Source organism: Apium graveolens, chromosome 2 (genome assembly GCF_009905375.1).
Source record: "Apium graveolens cultivar Ventura chromosome 2, ASM990537v1, whole genome shotgun sequence".
Taxonomy (NCBI): domain Eukaryota; kingdom Viridiplantae; phylum Streptophyta; class Magnoliopsida; order Apiales; family Apiaceae; genus Apium; species Apium graveolens.
This window is the reverse complement of record NC_133648.1, coordinates 311,623,646-311,643,758: the sequence shown is the minus strand read 5'-3', so window position 1 is coordinate 311,643,758 and position 20,113 is coordinate 311,623,646. Positions and strand designations below refer to the sequence as shown.

At 32.3% G+C, this 20,113-nt stretch overlaps 1 protein-coding gene across 5 annotated transcripts; it reads left to right on the top strand.

Annotated features, from left to right (window-relative positions):
• Positions 1-3,057: 3,057 nt before the first annotated feature.
• On the top strand, positions 3,058-10,746 carry LOC141708731 (uncharacterized). 5 transcript variants are annotated; one of them, XM_074512493.1, is made up of 3 exons: positions 3,058-7,762; positions 9,844-9,945; positions 10,081-10,746. In XM_074512493.1, the coding sequence occupies exon 1, from the start codon at positions 4,467-4,469 to the stop codon at positions 5,331-5,333; it is 867 nt and encodes a 288-aa protein (XP_074368594.1). In that variant the 5' UTR covers positions 3,058-4,466; the 3' UTR covers positions 5,334-7,762; positions 9,844-9,945; positions 10,081-10,746. The 5 variants fall into 5 exon arrangements, with proteins under 5 accessions (XP_074368594.1, XP_074368592.1, XP_074368591.1 ...); XM_074512491.1 differs by having other exon boundaries at positions 9,841-9,945; XM_074512490.1 differs by having other exon boundaries at positions 9,844-10,746.
• The last annotated feature ends 9,367 nt before the right edge of the window (positions 10,747-20,113 follow it).

Sequence of the window (20,113 nt, the reverse complement as noted above, 5' to 3'; positions counted from 1 at the left end):
CATTTTTGTGTGTATTACAAGAGGAAGAAACGAGACAGGAGAATGACTAATAAGGTCTTGTGTGTATATTTGGTTTGTTTCAAATAGGTATTTGTTACTGTTGTCAGTGTCAATCAGTTTGCAGAAAAAATAGGTACGTTTTAGATCATTATCTACGTAATGAAACTGATATAGACGAGGCAGGAGGATGAGTATGGTAGGATATGCCTATACTCAATTTGTGTATTTTTTGAGATACCACAGCTTGTAAGACTTTGTACTTGAAAAATGGTCATTTTACAGTAGGTTAATTATTCTCTTTCCTGTATTAGTTAATACAAGAGTTTGCGTGACTGGTTCAGAAATTGCGGCGTAAAGGATTTTAAAGGTTTGCTTTGTACATGCAAACCTTAAAAGTTGCGTTTTACACATGACGTCAATGAATATGATGAATTCATATATTTTGGCTTTTATGCAAGATGTAAAACTTAACTCGGGTTATTGTGATGTCCCTACTCTTTCAACGTGTGCTGGTAGATTTATCTGAATCTTTGCGCGTCATTGCATTTCCAATTTGTTTATCTTTTTTCGTGTTATGATATGCCCTTTCTTCTTTGTGGTTCTATTCTACACCAAAAATATTCTCTTAAACGAAGGTATTCTTGTGTGTTAAACATGTTTTTTGTACGAGGATTTAACTTGGTTTCAGCTCAAAAAACTGGGTAAGCAAAACTGTCATCGCGCAACTTTTGTCTAGTTGAAGCTTCTGGATTATGGTTATTACGGTTATTACTTACTTCTTGTAACTAGTTAACCTGAAATTAGTTTACCATGAAAATTGCATATTTAACTTGTATGCAATTACGTACTTGTAACAAATGCTGTGTAAACATGTTTGCGAACTCCACAAAATTTCCAAAACTGAGGCGGCGCCGTTACGATTTTAAAATGACCGCTGAACGGGGCGGATCAATGATTTTAAATTTAATGGGGCTGGGGTAAAATATTTTTTTTTTGCGAATCCTATATATGTAAAAGTAAAATTACAAAGTTCAAAAAAAATAAGTAATAAAGTACTAATTTATTGTTAAAAATAAAGTAAAATTTACTCGGAATAAAAATAAATTTTGACATAACACTCATTTAGTGTATTAAAATTATAAGGTACACATATTTAATTTAATGGTATATTTGTACTCACATTCAATTAATTACATAATATTCAATTATAAATAAAAAAAACTAAATAACTTCAAAAAAAGGAACAAAATAAATCAATCAACCCAACTGATAAATAAATAAATAAATAACATCGTTAAAAAACAAAAGTCGATTAAAAGATGATTGATGAACAATATGATAACTGATAAAATAACCTCTTTTTTATTTACAGTGTAGCCCGTGTGCTTGTTTTTTTTTTACTTTGTTTATACATTAAATATGATAATGGACTGTCTTATTTTTAAGATAATGACCCATTTAGTTTTCATATTATTATGCAATAGCTAAATATCTACGCGGTTATATAAACAGGGCTTCTTATTTAAGTAGACTAATTTGTAGCAGGCTGGAATTATATATATAAAATTTTAATGGCCCACTAAAATTTCACTGGGGCCGGAGCCCACTAAGTCATGTGCTAGGTCATTCCCGCTGCTGAATGCTGCTGATGGTTTTGAAAATCTCCTGATCTTCAGGCGTATACCAGAGGTTTGGCATAATTCATAGATTATCTTTCCTTGAATCAGGGCTCTGTTTAGATTATATATTTTACTCTCCAAGACCAGTTCTTTCTCAGAATTTGTTATGCAGGAACTCTAGATGGAACTCTGAGAGTTTGTTGATGTATTGATTCTGTTGCATTATCTACCGGGGGGTTTGCTTTCGCCTCGGTTTTTCATTTGCATCTTGGCTGATCATAATTCATAGTTGTGTGACATCTTGTTTTTGTCTGCTGATTTAAATTTTTATATGTCGTATTGTGGTTCTATTTCTTGTTTGTTTCAATTTGTTTGCTGGACGGATGTTTAACTTTGTCTATACTGACCATGGTATGCAAGATTAAATAATGCATTACTATTAATTACCTACACATATAAAACTCTAAGAAATAAGAATATGATTTTTAGGCTACCTCTCTCTCTCTCCCTTCTTCCCCCAACTCCCACCTCACTTTCTTTCCCAGGATTTAAGTTAATGGAACTTCTTATATGAAACTGTAAATAGTCTATAAGTCATATTGGTGCTGTAACTTCGAGAAGTTGACATCTCATTTTGTTTACAATGGAACTTTTTAAATGAAACTTTGAATGGTCTATAAGTTATATTGGTGCTATAACTTCGAAAAGTCGATATCTCATTTTGTTAATGTAAGGTTTTGTGTTTTACTTTTTGCTGAAAACAGCTATTTCCTTATTATTTCCGTGTTGCATGTTTTCTTTAAAAGGTGTAGTTTTCTCATTAAAGAAATAGATATGATTCTGAGAAGTTATATTTTGTGTGCAATCCGGTGTTGTACTAGAAACTCTCGTCATAGGTTGGACAATGTTCCTGGTAGAGGTCTGTGCTTTGGCATGAACGACAGGTATACATACATCAAACAAGGTATTCTTTAATATGGTGCATGATCTTAAGTATCTTCTAGTTTTTGGTTAATGTTTCTTTCTCTTTTGGTGGCGGTGGCGGTGGCGGTGGCGGTGAATATTCTTGGCCTCTCTCGTGATTTTGTCAGAGTGAATAATGAGGTGGACTTGTGCGGTAATATATGATTTCATTTTGCCTAGGTATATGTTACTGTTATCAATTTTTTTGCGTTTGTTGATTATGATCAGACATGATTGTTATCTGTGTATGCAATACAAAGAAAAGTGACAGGCGGACAAGTAAAGTACCAAATAACAACACACTATTTATGTTTTTTTTCGAAGTTACAGCTGGATAGAATTTATAGTTCAGATATGGACATTACTGGGTTTTCTTGGGCTATTAACATTTCACCTTCCATGTATTATTTCATATTACAGTTGGCGTGAATGGTTCATAAATTGAATAGGAGTGAAGGATTTTGAGGTACGCAAGAGTACAATATACATAATGGTTTAATTACTTAATTCTACAATAATTTTAAAAGAATATACCTGTTTAATTAATCAACAAATAAATATTTTTAAATAAATTGTTGGATTAAGTTTACCATAGTATTGGACTATTGGTATTTTCAGCCTCCCTCTTTCTCTGTTCTCTCCCCGTTATCCCCCTTCCTTCATCAGGTTTTGTTACTTAAAAACTTTAAACATGAAACTTTGATAGGCCGATACACCATTTTGGTAACAGCTTTTCCTAATATTGTTTCTGTGTTGCATGTTGTCTATTTCCATTTTTAAAATTTTATAAAGGTTAATTTTATCATTGAAGAAGTAGATGTGCTTATCAGAGTTCACTTCACTCGAGTTCAATAAGTTGACGGTTTTTTACTAGTAAAACACACTCACATGCCCACCTTTTTCTTTGAAAAGGTTCGAACCCTTAACATCCCATAGAGGGGAGCAAGGGAGACACCGTTAGACTGATGACCTTGTTTCTATTTTTATTTTTTTGCATATGCAATCTGGTGAAGTAGTAGACTCTCTCATCAGATGGCTGTTCTTAGAGCATATGCATCCACAAAGTCCATTGATTCATCAATTCATGGATTCAATTGATGAAGTTGATTACTATTCACGGTGAATCAACTATTTTTGTTGATTTTTATGCACCCGTGAAACTCCATCAATTCATCGATTACTATTCATCAAATAAATAACTTAAATTTATATCATAAATTTAAGTTCATCTCCATTATTTAATGGTCCCACAAATAATATCCAATAATAGTTTGTTATATAATTTTAGATTTTTGATAAGATTGTGGATAAATTTAAATTTTTGATAAGATTTTCTTTGAATCATGTAATGACACGTGTCTTGATCTAAATTTGTAGATAAAAAAATTATCCATAAATAATATCATGATCTCCTCAGTTTAGTATCTCAAAATTATTATATTTTGTTGTCGAAATGAATGCATTGAAAAGATTGTTGAGTCAGAGGCAACAACACAGTCAAGAAAGTCTGAAATCATGAATACCATGGTCACCGAAGCGGCAATTGACTTCATCGACACTTCAGATGAACCACAAGGACGTGGCTCACGGCGTGTCAAATCTCCCAATCATCAAAGACAAAGGCTCTCGAGGGGAAAAAATCTCATGGAAGATTACTTCGTTGATCGTCCAATTTTCAGGGAAGACGACTTCCGTCGAAGGTATAGAATGTGCCCTCATATTTTCAATCGCATCATGACAGCTCTTTGCACTCAAGAATCCTACTGGCATCAAAAAACAGATGCGGTTGAATTATTGGGGTTGCTACCCCAACAAAAAATGACCTCTGCATTACGAATGCTAGCTTAAGGTGCAACAGCTGATCAATGTGCCGAAATATGTATAATGGGAGAATCAACTACACTTGAGTGCATGAAAATTTTTTGTGAGCAAGTGGAAGGAATCTTTGGTAAAGAGTACTTTCGTGCTCCAACACCCGCAGATTTAAAAAGGCTTCTAGCAAGAGGCGAACAAAAAGGATTTCCAGGTATGATTGGGAGTATCAATTGTATGCACTGGGAATGGAAGAACTGTCCAAGTGGGTGGGGTGGAGCTTATAGTGGTCGAAAAGGACGTCCGACTATCATTTTAGAGGCCATTGCTTCTTATGACACTTGGGTGTGGCACGCTTTTTTCGGTGTACCTGGAGCTCAAAATGATATCAACGTTCTAGATCAATCTCCCGTATTTGATAAAGTTATCGCAGGAGATAGCCCAACGGTGGCGTTACACGTCAATGGCAAAAGATACAATAATGCTTATTATCTTGCTGATGGGATTTATCCTAGGTATTCAACATTTGTAAAAACCATATCAAATCCTGCCACTCAAGCACATAAATTATTTGCTAAGAAACAAGAAGCATATCGCAAAGATGTAGAGAGGTGTTTTGGTATCTTGCAATCTCGATGGGCAATTTTTCGTCACGATGCTCGGATGCATAAGCGTTCCACACTTAAAAGTATCATGATGACTTGCATCATATTGCATAACATGATAGTTGAGGATGAATTTGTTGAAGACGAATTTGTGGAGTCAGTAGAAGAAAATCTAATGATTCCATTAGCATCACGGGTTTACGAGGGGCCGGTAGATTGTAATGGAGTTAGAATTTCTTTTGCACCAGTACAAAGAGATGGAAGAAATCAACAAGCATTTTGGGATCGTATTGAAAACTTGAAATCAGCTTATGCATACAATGCTTCAAAATGATTTGGTAGAGCACAATTGGGCACTGGAAGCCAATGAATAGTTATGGATGTCAAATTATTATCCCTTCAAATGTACCACTTGATAATATGAAAGCAAGAACCACAATTTGAATAAATTTCATTTATTGAATTAAAAAGCATTGAACATAATTAAATTAAAAAGTATAATACATAGTTGGATGAAAAAACAAAGTACATAGTTGAATGAAAAACGTAGATGAAGCTAATCATAATAATCATCGTCAAAGTGAGGAACGTAAGCACCATCACTAGTAGTCTCATTCACTTGTTCCATGATCTCAACTTTCTTTCTTTTAAACCACTTTTTCGTATTCAGAGTCATTTGGCTAGTATCCATTGTCATGATCTTTGTTTGCGCCCTTAATTCTTCAATAGCAATTTCTTTTGCCAATATTACTTCTTTTCGTTCTTCTAGAGCATCAAGTCTTGCATGTCTTGCTTCCTTTCATTTTTCAAGTTCTAATATCTCCCTCGACATTTGAAGGGTTTCCTCGTCTCTTTTGATGTTGGCCTCCAGAAGTTGTTTTTGGTTACATTGCATATTATTGAAAATAGCTATAGACATCTCATCTTTTTTTGTCATACCTTGTTTTCCTTTCTTTTTGGCTTGCTTTGATGCCTTCATGCCCATGGGTTTAATCGGACTAGAAGGACCTCGGTTTCTCAATTAGACTCCGGAGTCGTGAAACCTTCTTCATCAACGAAATTATCACTATTCAAATTAATTGGTGATTCCATTTGTGTTGGAAAGTTTCGTTGAAACGGAGGAGAAGTGGTTGGAACGTCTACAAATTGAGGATGCGCCGCAACTGCTTCATAACAATCCCATTTGTCAAATGTTTTATTCATGTCCTTGAAATATAATCCTTGAGCTTGAGTTATCTAAATAAAATGACAAGTTATGCATATTAAGTTACCATACAAATAATATATAACATATGATTGTGAAAAATAAAAAACTTACCTCATCCACCAAATTGGTTCCGCTTGCACTATGTCTACTAGCTTTATTCTTCGTACAATGCCATTTTTTTAGTGTTCTTTTCAATGGTGTCCAATGTGAATCAAGAGCAACTTTTGAACGAGGTTTGGCATGAGGATTCTCGGGAGTGCCACACCATTTTTTTGCATAATCTTCATAAATTCGCCCCCATAAATTGCTCTTGTTTGAATATCGACCGATGATCGGATCAATGGATTGTCGAGCCCATGAAATACATAATTGTAATTTTTCGGAAGGAAGCCAATTAGTACCCATTAAATATTTAATATATAATAATTTCAAAGAAAAATAAAATTGAGAAGATAGAAAAATGAGTATTGTAAAATTTGGTACAAGCAGTAAGCAGAAGAAGCAGAATAAGTAATATATACACATAAATATTGGACCGTTGTTGCATCAAAGCTATAGCCGTTATGGTGTAAAAAGTAAAAAAAAATAGCGGACCCACTGATTGCCGGCCGTTGCATCGTCCGCTAAAAATCAAAGCTGGGGTTGTTGAATTGATGGAGCTTCAAAAATTGAAGCCATCAATTTTTCAGCGGTGCATGTTCATTTTGGTGTGCCCCATCAAAAAAGCAGCTGAATCAATCTAGAAACCTTCCCCGGTGCATATGCTCGTAGTGTTATAAGTCTTTGTTTTGGTGTGAACTTGAGGTATTAGATACACCAAGGTAATCTTAAACCAACTTAGGACTCATTCAAGATTTTTGTGATATACTTGTTTTGATCAGCATAATGGTGCTTGATACTGATTTTTGCTAGTTTTCGGTTGATATTTTGCTATTCTTTGATGGTGGTGTTAATAAAGATTCTTGATTCCTCCCATAATTTTGCCTGTCTGAAGGTGTGACTAATGAGGACTTTTGAGTATCTGATTTCCTTTTGGGTAGGAATTTGTTACTATCTAAATCAATCAATTTTTTATGTTATTCGTTGATTATGATACTACATATATTTTAAATCATTATCTGTGTATTAGAAGAGAAAGAAACAAGACAGGAAGAGGACGAGTATGGTAGTAACGTACGAATTCCTTATTGATATGTTATTTAGAATTACAGCTCTTCATATTAAGATGGACTTTTTCCGAACGTGACCCCTAGCTGCTATCGTTTTCCCTTCCATCTAATATCGAATATTGCAGTTGGGTGCAAATGGCTCAGAAATTGACCAGTTGTAAAGGATATTGAGGGTTTGGTATATTCATGCAATGAGAATTATTATCGAGGATGGTCTATGGTTTGATTTTATTCTTGATTGCTTGGTGAAGATTTAGAAACTTTGTATATAATTTATATTTTCTTATGTGTGGCCTAACTGAAATGATTGCATGTTTTGGCTTGTCTGCAAGATATTTGGCACTTCTTATTTCGTGTAAAGGGACAATGATAAAGAGACGTGTAAAGGTAGAGTAATCTCAATCGTTGTTAGTCTTTTCATTGATTATTCTTTGTTTTGTGTTCATGATGTGTATTTTCTTCTTTGTGGTTTCGTTTCTTGATTGTCTATACATTTTTGCTGTAACATAAGTCAACTTTGTTTCAGTTTTATAGGCCATATATGCAAGATTAGATTATGCATTACAGTAGATTTTAAGCTCAATCAAAATGTACATTATTGTTTAAATTACTTGAGTATACAATGATTCTAATTTATCGACTAAACAGTGATCTCTCTCTCTCTAAACAATCTCCAAACAGTCTCTCTCACTAACCTCGGTTACTAAAATATGGACACCTGAATTTGTAATATGAGATCCCTCCTTCTTCTATCCATCTATACGTACAGTAGTTATAGGCTGAAATGATTATACATAGAAAAGCTATTTACATCTCTATCTCTATCATAAGGCGGTTAATGGTTATTTTTCTCTATTATTTTCTTATAAATTTAGGTAAAGATATTTATTTTGTAATTAGCTGTTGCGGGTCGTTATTGATTGCGGAAGTGAAAATGATGATGAGGGAAATTGTTTTGGTGGGAACTAGATGTATTTATACACAAAGATGACGACGAAGACAATTTATGGCTCCTTAAGATTGTTATGTCAACTTATTTTGAGTTTAATTTTTTGTGCCCAATGTAAATTTGTGCTAGTTTTGAGTTGATGCTTAACTATACTTCCTTGGTGTAATTTTGTCCGAAAAGTGTTAAGGAGGAGGATTTGTGCGGTAATTTTATTTGATCTTCATTATGTACCTGATGCTAGTTTTTAATTGATTATTTCTTTCTGTGTTTTTTTGGTGCTGTGGTTGATGAAGACTTTGAGGCTCTGTTTGGTAATTGCCGAGTGAATATTATTCATATCATTTCTGTACCTGTGCAATGCACGAGATACATTATATTTTTTTTATAAAAATGATTTTATATAAAGTGTTTCACCTTTTTAAAAAATTGTTATTATTGTAATCGTAAGTAATTGAACCTTTGTCTCTTCACTTAATAATACAATTTATGAAATGACTATTATACCCCCCAAACGAATTAAACCATATAAATTAACTTAAACCTATTATATATTTTGTTTTGTCTACCTTTATCATATTATTACTTGGATTTTAATTTTTTCCCATTTTTAATTTTTTTAAACATATATTTGCCTATACTTTTTCAATAAATTAATCAGTTTTACTTAATATTGGATTTTTTTTCAAATTATCTATTTTTGATTATATTTATTGTATTGATGCATTATTATATTTTGACTTATTCAGTTGATTACTTATATTTGTATATTAAATATTTACATATTAGAAAAATAGTAAGAACGATTAGAATGTGAATGAGTTTATAAAATTTATTTTTGTATCTTCCGTACTTACTTCTGCTGATTCTCTAGGGAATAATTTGTTAAATTTTATTATATTTTTTAAACTTAGTTCAATGACCGTGTTAACATGACGGCCATATTACGTAGCCGTACCATCTTAAATCCTATACACCAATAATATATATAGGATATAATTTTGTTTATAAGTTTCTTATACTTGTGGTATTAGCCATCTGGTTTGACAATTTTCATATTTTGTACGTAAGTTTCTTTTTACTTGTGGCATTCTCGAATATGATCAATGCATGTTTTGTCTTTATGCAAGATGCCTGACACTACGAGGGTGCCAATGATAAATACATAGTCTTGACTCTTTCTACAAAGGGAGGGATGGGTTGTTTCAGTTATTTTTTTCATTTTAGTCTAGCTGATTATAATTCATTGTTGCATCACTACATCTTGTTTTTGGTTGCTGATTTAAAATTTTCACTATCGTCTCTTTGTTTGTAGGGGGTTATCTCGTGATATCAACGTATCTCCATCCAATATCATTTAATATTAGAGTTAAGGTGTAAATGATTTCGTGCGACATGTATACTATTTGAGGATAATCTCTAGTTTGACGATTACCTAGTGAATATAGTCATATTTTGTTCAAAAGTTTACTTCTGGCATTATCGAATATGATTAATGCATGTTTTGGCTCTTTTGTAGTAGAATTTGACCACTGAGTTTCGTATGAGATATGTACGACACTAAGGGGGTGACGATGCTAAAGACAGAGTTATGACTCTTTCAACGTGGGGTGGCATGGTTGAGGTCTCTCTCTATCTCTCTCCCCTGCCTCTCAGTTACTTATTTATGCACACACCTTAGTTTCTAAGGTGACTAAAGGGAGATTTTGTGCGGTAATGTTATTTTGATCTTCGTTATCAATGTTATGCTTTTTGCTAGTTTCCTGTGGATGCATTGGTATCTTTTGGTGCTCTTTTTAAGAAAGATGCTAGGTTTCTCTCAAGTGATTTTGACCGAGAAGTGACTACCGAGGATTTGTGGTAATCCTATTTTGATCTTCATTCAAGTACCTCTTGGTTACTTCTGCTAGTTTTCGGTGGACACTTTTTTGTTGGTATTTTTAGATCCTGTTTATAAAGATTCTAGGTTCCTCTCGAGTAATTTTTTGCAAAAACTGACTGATGAGGACTTCTGCGGTCATATTTGGTTTTGTTTTGAGTAGGTATTTGTTACTTTCATATTATCAAACAGTTCCAGTGTTTTCTAATTTTGGCCAGGTACATTTTAGATTGTTACATGTGTTTGAATAGATATACAGACGAGACAAGGAAGACGAGAACGGTAGTGACATACGTATACTCTTTCTCTGTATTATTGAAATTTACTGCTCATTAGACTTTGTAGTTGAGATAACGACGTTCGTTCCCCAAGATTTAAAAAAAACTGCCTGCTCCCTGCAGTAGGTTATCTCAGTAATGTTTCTCTTTCCTGTATTAGTTAATACAACAGTCTGGGTGCGTAGTTCGGAAATTGAGTCATGAAGGATTCTAGATGATTCTAGATGTTTTCTATGTACATGCAAGGGGAAAACTGTTGACGACGGTCTCTGGTAGGGGTGAGCAAAACCGAACCGAAACCGAAAAACCGAACCGAACCGTGCTAATTCGGTTCGGTTCGGTCCTGATTTTTCAGAAATTCGGTCTATTCGGTCCGGACCGAATAGACCGAAATAAAATTCGGTTCGGTTCGGTTCTTTTAAAAAATATTTCGGTCCGGACCGAATAGACCAAATTATAAATACTATAATTTTATATTATATATATTTTATATATATATCTTAATAATTGTAATCATAATTTTTAATTTGTAATTGTATTTATACACTCTTAGTACTCTATAAATCACCTTACTTTAATTATATTTTAAATTTTATAATTTTTGGTTTAAAATTTCAATAAAACCTTATTTTTTTCAAAAATTCGGTCCGTTCGGTCCAAAACCGGACCGAACCGAATTATTTCGGTTCGGTTTGGTCTAGTCCATATTACAATTTCGGTTCGGTTCGGTCCAAGAAAAAATGGTAATTCGGTTTTTCGGTCTATTCGGTTCGGTCCGGTTTTGGACCGAACCGACCGAATGCTCAGCCCTAGTCTCTGGTTTGATTTTTATTAGAGTTGTTCGGTGAAGATATTGAAACTGTGCAAGATGTAAAACTTAACTCCGGTGATGATGAGCAAGATAAGTCTCGACTTTTTTTGTGGGTGATGGTGGATTAATCTGAATTTTATGAGTCATTTCTTTTTTGAATTTGTGAATCTTTTATTTGTGTTCATGATATACCCCCTTTTTCTTTGAGAAATGGACCAAAATGTCAATATTTCAGTAAAAAATGCCCAAAATGTCCGTTCTGAGAATTATGGCCCAAAATATCATTTTATAATTGCGTATCGTGTAACGTTTTGAAAATATCTTCTTCCTTTTTTTTTTTGTAAAAGTATACCACACGAAGTAGCGTTAAGGTTTTTTTGATTTTTTTTGTTCTTTTTACTTTTTAAGCTTTTATTGTTCATCGTTTTAGGACCGAAAATAACACTTAATGTTATGTTTTTAATAGTCATTTTCAAATTAATATTTTTAAATTTAAAGGCGTAACCTAATTTAATAATTTTTAATTTTTTAGGGTTCAATAATCCCCTTTTGAGTTTTATAAATATTAAAAAATTAAATAAAAATACATCTAATTTAATAATTTTTTACATAGGCCCTAAACTTTAGAGCCTAAACCCCAGTTTAATCTAGGATTTAGGCTTTAAATCTCAGAATAAAAAAACATCAAAATGTAAATTATAAATTAAATAATTTTAAAATTTAAAGGTGTAATTTAATTTAAAATTTTTAAAATTTTTAGGGTTTAACAATCCCATTTTAGTTTTTAGAAAAAATTTAAAATACTTTTTATTAATTTAGGATTTAACAATATTTTATTTGGATTTAAAAAAAATTATTTTAAAAAATTAACTTATATAAAACACTATATAAAGTAGTGTTTTGGGTTCAAAACGTTACATGATATAGTGATGTAGTGTTATGTAGCGTTTTGGCGCCAAAACACTACATCATGTAGCGTTTTTGCTATTGAATGTATTAAAAAAAAGTTAACCATACTAACGCTACTTCATGTAACGTTGGAACATTAAAATAAATAAAGGATACAAAACGCTAGGTTGTTTTCCAAACGTTACACGATGTAACGTGATAAAGTGTGATAATTTGGGTCATAATTTCCAGAAGTAATATTTTGGAAAGTGATAGTAGGGGCCAACACCCTTCTTCTTTGCAGTTCTGTTTCTTGTCTGTTTAACATATTTTTTGTACAAAATTTTTACCTAGTTTCAGGTTTATTGACTATGGTATGCAAAACTGTCCCCTAGCACAACCTTTGTATGGCTAAAGCTAATGGGAATGTGGTTGTAACTTATTCTTGGTAACTGGATTACCTAAAACTACTTTGTGGGCTTTACCATCTAATATGCATATATGGCTTAATGCAATTGTGTACTTGTAACATATGTTATTATGTCTATAAGCTCAATAAATTTCACACACAAGTCCCGAGGTGCATACTTCTCGAGTAATGATTTAAATATTTCTTTTTTGAATTTTTGCTTATGTTTCTGAAAAATCGCCCGAGCTTAAGGCGTAAACCAGAGGTGAGGCAAAATTCATAACTTACGTTTAATGATCTTCATAGATTATCTTTCAGCGTTTTGTTGAGATTATGTATCTTTCTTCCCAGAACAGTTACATCTGGAATTTTAAGATGAAATTTTCTCATATTATAATCAATACTTGTTTTGGCTTTTTAGATATATGATACCACAGGGGTGATGTCGTGGTGATGATAAATACAGTCATGACACTTTCGACGTGTGATGGTAGAGTATTCTCAATCAATTAATCTCTCTCTCTCTCATTGATCTCAGTATATGTCATATAAGTTTCTAATATGAAATTCCTCTTATCTTCTGTATGAGTTATACGGTATTGTTATGTGAGAGCTTTTTGTCTAGGTATCCTTTTTTAATTAATGGATCATACGACCGGTTGAATGATCATCATCTCTCTCTCTCTCACACACACACCCTCCATATATACAGCAATTGTAGGCTGAATTAATGAATTATACATACCAATCCCTAACTGTCATAAGCAAGTAGGTTGTTGGTTCTTTTCTTCCTTACTTTTTTTTACAATTTGGGTGAAGGTATGTATGTTCTAATTAGATGTTGCGGGACTTTATTTATTACATAAGTGAGCATAAATATGAGAACAATTATTTTGGCAGGAACAAAATGTTTTTCTACACAAAGAAGACAATTCGAGGCTCCTTCAAGATTGTTTAGTTACATTTTTTTAGTCCAATTTCGTACCAGATTTTAACTTTGTGCTGGTTTTGAGTTTATGCTTTGCTATTGATATTTTTTTGATTGTTATGTTAAAGATTCTATGGTTCTCTAGGCCTAATTTTGTCAGAGAAATGTCCAAGAGGAGGATTTATGTGGTAATGTTATTTTGATATTCATTTTTGTGCTTGGTGCTATTTTTATGGTGCTAGTGTTGATGAAAACTCTAGGTTTCCTTCAAGTAATTATTTCGAAGGTGAATAAAAGGAGAAATTATGTGGTAATATTATTCTAATCTTCGTTATCATGCCTATTGCTAATTTTCAGTGGATGTTATTCAATTGGTTTCTTTTGTTGCTGTTTTTGATGAAGACTCTAGGTTTCTCTAGAGTAGTTTTGACCGAAATTTGACTACTGAGTATTTGTGTGGTAATCTTATCTTGATTTTCATTGTCGGGGCTCAGTTTTACTTTTGCTAGCTGACACTTTTCTGTTGGTATTTTATGGCGGCGTCAGTAAAGATTCTAGGTTTTTATCGAGTAATTTTTTTTCCCGAAAAATGCCTAATGAAGACTTGTGTAATGTTTCTTTTTTTAATTTCAGTTAATACAACAGTTTGTGTGAGTGGATAAAAAATTATGGAGTGAAGGGTTTGAATGGTTTGCTATGTGCATGCAATAGAGAACTGCTGAGGATGGGCTCTGGTTTGATGTTATTCCTAATTATTTTGTGAAATTATGTTTAAAAGTTGTGTTTTACACATGACATTGTTAATATTATACGTAAGATATACAACATAAATGGGTGATGATGAGGAAGATAAGTCATGTGTGTGTTGGTAGATTTATTTGAATCTTTGTTGGTCGTTGCTTTTTTGAATTTGTTTACCTTTTTGTTCTCATGAATCAAACCCTTTCTTCGTTGTAATTTTGTTTTTTGTCTGTTTAACATATTTTTTTTACGAAATTTTTTCTTGGTTTTAGCTCAAGTGGCCATGATATGCAACAACTATCCCAACAAACAAATTTTATCTATCTAAATTTGGGTGGATTTATGATTATTACTTTTTCTCGGTTAGTTGGTTTATCTAAAACTGCTGTGTGCGCTTTATCATGTAATATGAATATATGGCTTAATGTGATTATGTACTTGTAACTTATACTGTGTTAACATATCTGCAAGCTCCAATGATCTTGTACACAAGCCGGGAGGTGCATGTTTCTCGGTAAAGATTATTTTACCAGTTTCTGCTGCTGATGTTTCCCAAAATTGCTTGAACTTAATGCGTACATTATAGGTTAGAAAAAAATTGTGGCTTGTGCTTAATGGTCTTCATAGATAATCTCTCCATAGATCAGTGTTCAAGATTATATATATCTCTCTCAAGCAGGGGGTAGCCACCTTATAAGCAGGGGTCAGTTGCACCCCCTTAACTCCTAAGTGTCTTCTTATTTCTATTACATAAAGTTTAAATATTTTATACTTGACCCTACAAGATAATATTTTGGACCCCCTAATTTTTTTGATCCCGCTTAAATTTTATTCTTGACCTCACTTAATAATATAACTTGTAAAGAAGTGCATAAATTTATCTTTTAAATTCAATAAAAGAGGTTAAATATATCGGATAAGAGATAAATCGTTAATTATGATCTCATTAAATATAAATCAAAAAAATCGTATTTGAAGGTATTGTTAATGAAGAAATTATGCAAAATATTGTTAATGAAGCAATGATGTAAGGTATTGTTAGAATTGACTATTTTTGCATTTTTGTAATTAAAATTTCATTTTCCGTTCAATATTTTTTCCCGACCCCTCTAATCAGTTTTCTGGCTACGCCCCTGTCTCCAAGACCACTTATTTTCTCATAATTCATTATGCGTGAACATTAAGATAGAACTTTCACAGGTCTTGTTTCTGGTTGCTGATTTAAAATTTTTATTATTGTATCTTTGTGGTTCTATTCTTGTTTCTTAAAAAATGTTTGCTCTGCATAAATTTAACTCTATCTCAGCTAATCAGCTTTATCGACCATGGTTGTGTACATGCGACGGGCATACCACCGGGAATGGTCCTCTGGTTTGACAATTTACTTACTGACTATTTATATTTTGTTTAAAAGTTTCTTTTTTTTACTTCTGGCATTATCGAATATGATCAATGCATGTTTTGGATTTTATGCAGTAGAGTTTAACCGATAAAATTGGAATGTAATATGTATGATACTATCGGGGGGATGACGATAAAGACAGGGCCATGACTCTTTCAATGTGGGGTGAGATTGTAGATAGTTCCCCCTCCTCTAAATTACAGTAGTTATAGGTTGAATGTAACATAAGGATGCTATATCTCTAGCGAAGAAGGTTATTGCTTCTTTTTTTCCATTACTTTTTCTTATGAGTTTAGGTGAAAATAGGTATGTTCTACATAAATGTTGCCCGATGCTATTAATCACACCAGTGGACATGATGACCGAGCAATTATCTTGACAAGAACTAAATGATTTTTACACGAAGATAAATGAATACGACAGTTTGCTTGAGTAGTTCAGAACCTACGACATGAAGGATTTTAAAGGTTTGCTATGTCCATGCAAAGGGAGAACTGCTGAGGATAGTCTCTGGTTTGATTTTATTCACAATTGTCTAATGAAGATATATAAACTATGTTTGAAAGTTGTGTTTTGCACATGACATCAATAAATATGATTCACATGTATTTTGGCTTATCTGCAAGATGTAGAACTTAAGTGGGGTAACGATGATAAAGACAAGTCTTGACTCTTCACACAGTTTGTGCTGGTAGATTTATTAGAATCTTTGTTAGTCGTTGCTTATTTAAATTTGAACATAATGAGATCTCCTAACCACTTTTATTTGAAGACGATCCCTAAAAGTTCTGCAATATGATTTTCTTCAACATGGTAAATTATAGTAGAACATCATCCACTCCTTCAATATGAACACGGGACCTAAAGGCTCATGACTAAGTATTGAAGATACCACATAACTTCTTGGTCAAGAAGAGGTAAATGCACTTGTCTTCCTATTTAATCATCTTTGATTGAATAAAAGTTAATGTCCTCCAATAATGACCATACAATTAGTACAAGTCTATTCCATTGCCTCCAGCTAGAAATCCAGTTCAAAAACCAAAGATATCGTCTTAAGAACTCAAAACAAGTCTGTTGCCACGACTTCAACTTCCAGTTTTCAAAAATGCCATTTTACACCATTAGTCGAGTGTTCCAAAGTATGGACAATATAGTATTAAATTTCTGAAAAAGTTCTAGAACTACCAGAACTTTAAGTGATCATTTGGGGTTTATCAGCATGTACCCAAACTATGTACTTGTGTAAGATGTGGTTTATCTCCCAACATCACAAGATATTTTTAGAATATCTTAGAACCTCTCATTAAATTTTAACAAACTTTTAACAAATCCTGCAATATTGTAACAAAAAAAAAATATATATATATAGCAACTTTTAACTCCAAATTTTCACTATCAGAATATATCAAACAACGTCTTTGCAACTCAAAGTAGAACAACATGATTTTTTAGAATCTAATGTAAACCGTTTGACGCCAACCTGTTGCATAAATAGCTCATATTGTAAAGTCTTTACTGAAAATACATGACATAATATTTCATTATTTTCCAAAACCTAAAAGAAACTTCGTGTATGATATCCCAAATAATGAATGAGAAAAATCTTTAAATGAAATTTCTAAAGAAAACTTTCGTTGAACATGTAATAATCGAAAAGATATGAAGATTTTTTTTTTATTAAATGACATAGTAGCGCCAGTCTTAAACAAGAGTATATAAAAAACGCATGTTAGATCTTGTTAGAAAACCTTCTTCTTTTTCTATGCTATCATTCCTAATATCACATACTGAACAAACTAATTTAACAAAATTTAACATATCTTAACAATAAGATAATCTCAACAGAACACCTTAATAAATCTTGCATATTAACATGACACTTTAATGAAATTTAATAGAACAATTTAGTGAATCATATAAAAATACCTTAATGGGTCTTACATCAGGGGAACCTAACAATCGAACACGAACTCCCATGTGTTATGGTATGTTCTTCAATATCCGACGAGTTATTATCATCCGTACAAGTCAAAGAGTTTTAGTTAGTGTTCTAAGTATTTAGTTATAATCAAATATAAATTTTGTGATTTATGTGTGAATTATTTGGATATTTGAAAAGAATAATTATATTATATATATTTCATGTTGTTTTTATTTGATGAGTCAGTAAAGGATTTAAGTTATGGTATGAAAATGTGATAGAGTCGGTTTGTTGTCATACCGTCAATTGGGGCGAGACCCGTTATGTGAAAAGTGAATTTAATAAAAAGTTTTGAAATGGGAAATGACTGAAATATGTAAAATTATGTAAGTGGAACAATCCTCCGTGTGCTTGTGTATAATTATATTCAAGTTTGTAAAGTTATGTTGTTATTTAAAGTATCAGTTATCTGGTATATGCATAACCAGTTATAAAATAGAATTTAAATAGAAAATGTATAAATATGAGATGTGGTTGATGTTAATATGTGAATATATGTTATTTGATGATTACGTGTGTGAATTTGTGATTCTGCAGTTTTTAAATATTTTTAAAAGAATTTACTAGTTAAAAATAAGGGTTATTTGATCCTTATGTACTTTTATTAAATTATCAGAGTATGATCAAATTATGAAATTTATTTTATTATCTCCATAATGGTACTAGAGACTTTTTTAAAATGGGATTTTGATTTATTTTAAGGTCCTGGTATTTTTTAAAATAATTTTTTAAGATTATTTCCATTATTAGTGGTTTACTTGTAAAATTCATAGAAAATAAACCATTCGCTCCAAAATTATTTTAAAATAGGGAGAGAAAGCTAATTTCATATTCTACTTTTTAAAAATAAAATTTAGATTATTTTTTATCCTTACGAAATTGTTTTATATTATTTAAATTATTTTAAGCATTTAGTGCATAAAAGAAATATTAAAAGAAAAAGGAAATCATAATTTGTAAATGACTAAAATCCACCTGCCTAAACCCACCTTATATCTCCCTCCTCCTTTACACCCCCGTGTTAAGGGCTTACTCCCGAGTTTTTTAATGAAAAGGAATAAAGTGACTTGGAGGTAAAGTACTTTCATCCCATTTTTGGAGTGAACGTTTTGGAGTGAAAAAATGACAAATTTACATTCATTAACACTTGCTTTCGCTCGTTTTAAAAATTCGGGAGCACGATTAAAGAGGGAAGTGAAACTACTTTACTTACCCTTCACTTATTTTCTTTCCTTTTTAAAACTCGGGAGCAAGAGGTAAGTCTCTCTCTCGGATTCTCTCTCTCTCTCTCTCTCTCTCCTCGGTATCTCTCTCTCTTTCTCTCTCGGGTTCTACTCGATTTTTGGCCAAAGTTTTTATCCAAAACCAGATTCATGCTTTTCTTTGCTTTGTGTTCATGAATATGTGGTTACATGTGTGTATTATTGTGTGTAATTATGGTATGGGGGTTAAATTCCACTTCAGTTTTGGGTTGAATTTGGGTTTTGAACTCATATTTTAAGTGTTAAATTCGGTTTTGATGCAAGCACGTTGATTTGGTGATTGATTCTTGAAATCAGCAGGGTTTTCGGGTGGAGGCCGAGTTTGGGCAACCCCGAGACCTTGTCGCCACTGGCCGTAATCTTCGGTGAGCCGGTGGTGGGCTATGATGTCGATATTGAGCCTTAATAAATAATAAAAATCATTTTATTTACTTGCATGTCAATTATTAGTTTGATTAAATATTTTCTAGATATTGATTTATGAATTTTGATTCGAATAAGTGTAGGGTTGATACGTAATTAGTCGATTATATCTTTATGTGTAATTCATGGTTTTTCAAATCTTCAGAATCAAATTATTGCCTTTTAATTTGGTTTTTGGATTCAGTTTCTTTGATTAATTCGGTTCGAATTATGTGTAGTTGGTAATATAGTGGTTCATTTGATTTGTTACTTGCTTGAGATTCGATGTACAATGGAAATTAAATAATATTAGGATTTATAAAGTTATTTTTCTTATAACATGGTTTAATTCGAGAAAATTGGTTTATAATTGATATAATAAAAGGGGTGTATGAATGGTCAAAAGAATAGTAAAAGGTTTATGTGTGATGTCTACTTACTGATTGTTTGTGAGTTGCAAAGATTGTTAGGAATTGATTGGTTGAATTGGATTAAGTGGTTAGCAAAATTACGAATGGGTCATGTCGAATTTTCGTTAGGATTATAGAGATTAAGTGGATATGCTTCGATGATTGTGTGTTGGTTGTTTTGTGATTAAGAGTTAAGTATTAAGGGCAAGGTATGTTATCTATATGCAAGTATATAAGTAATGTTTCGAGTTGGCCTAATGAGTCAGAATGAGAATAATAGGAATGTGAGATATATATATATATATATATGAAAGTATATGACTTGGTGTTATGTGTTCTATATGGTTAGAGTTATATATAAGTTGGTTTAAGTAACGGGGATGGGGTAGGAAATAGAC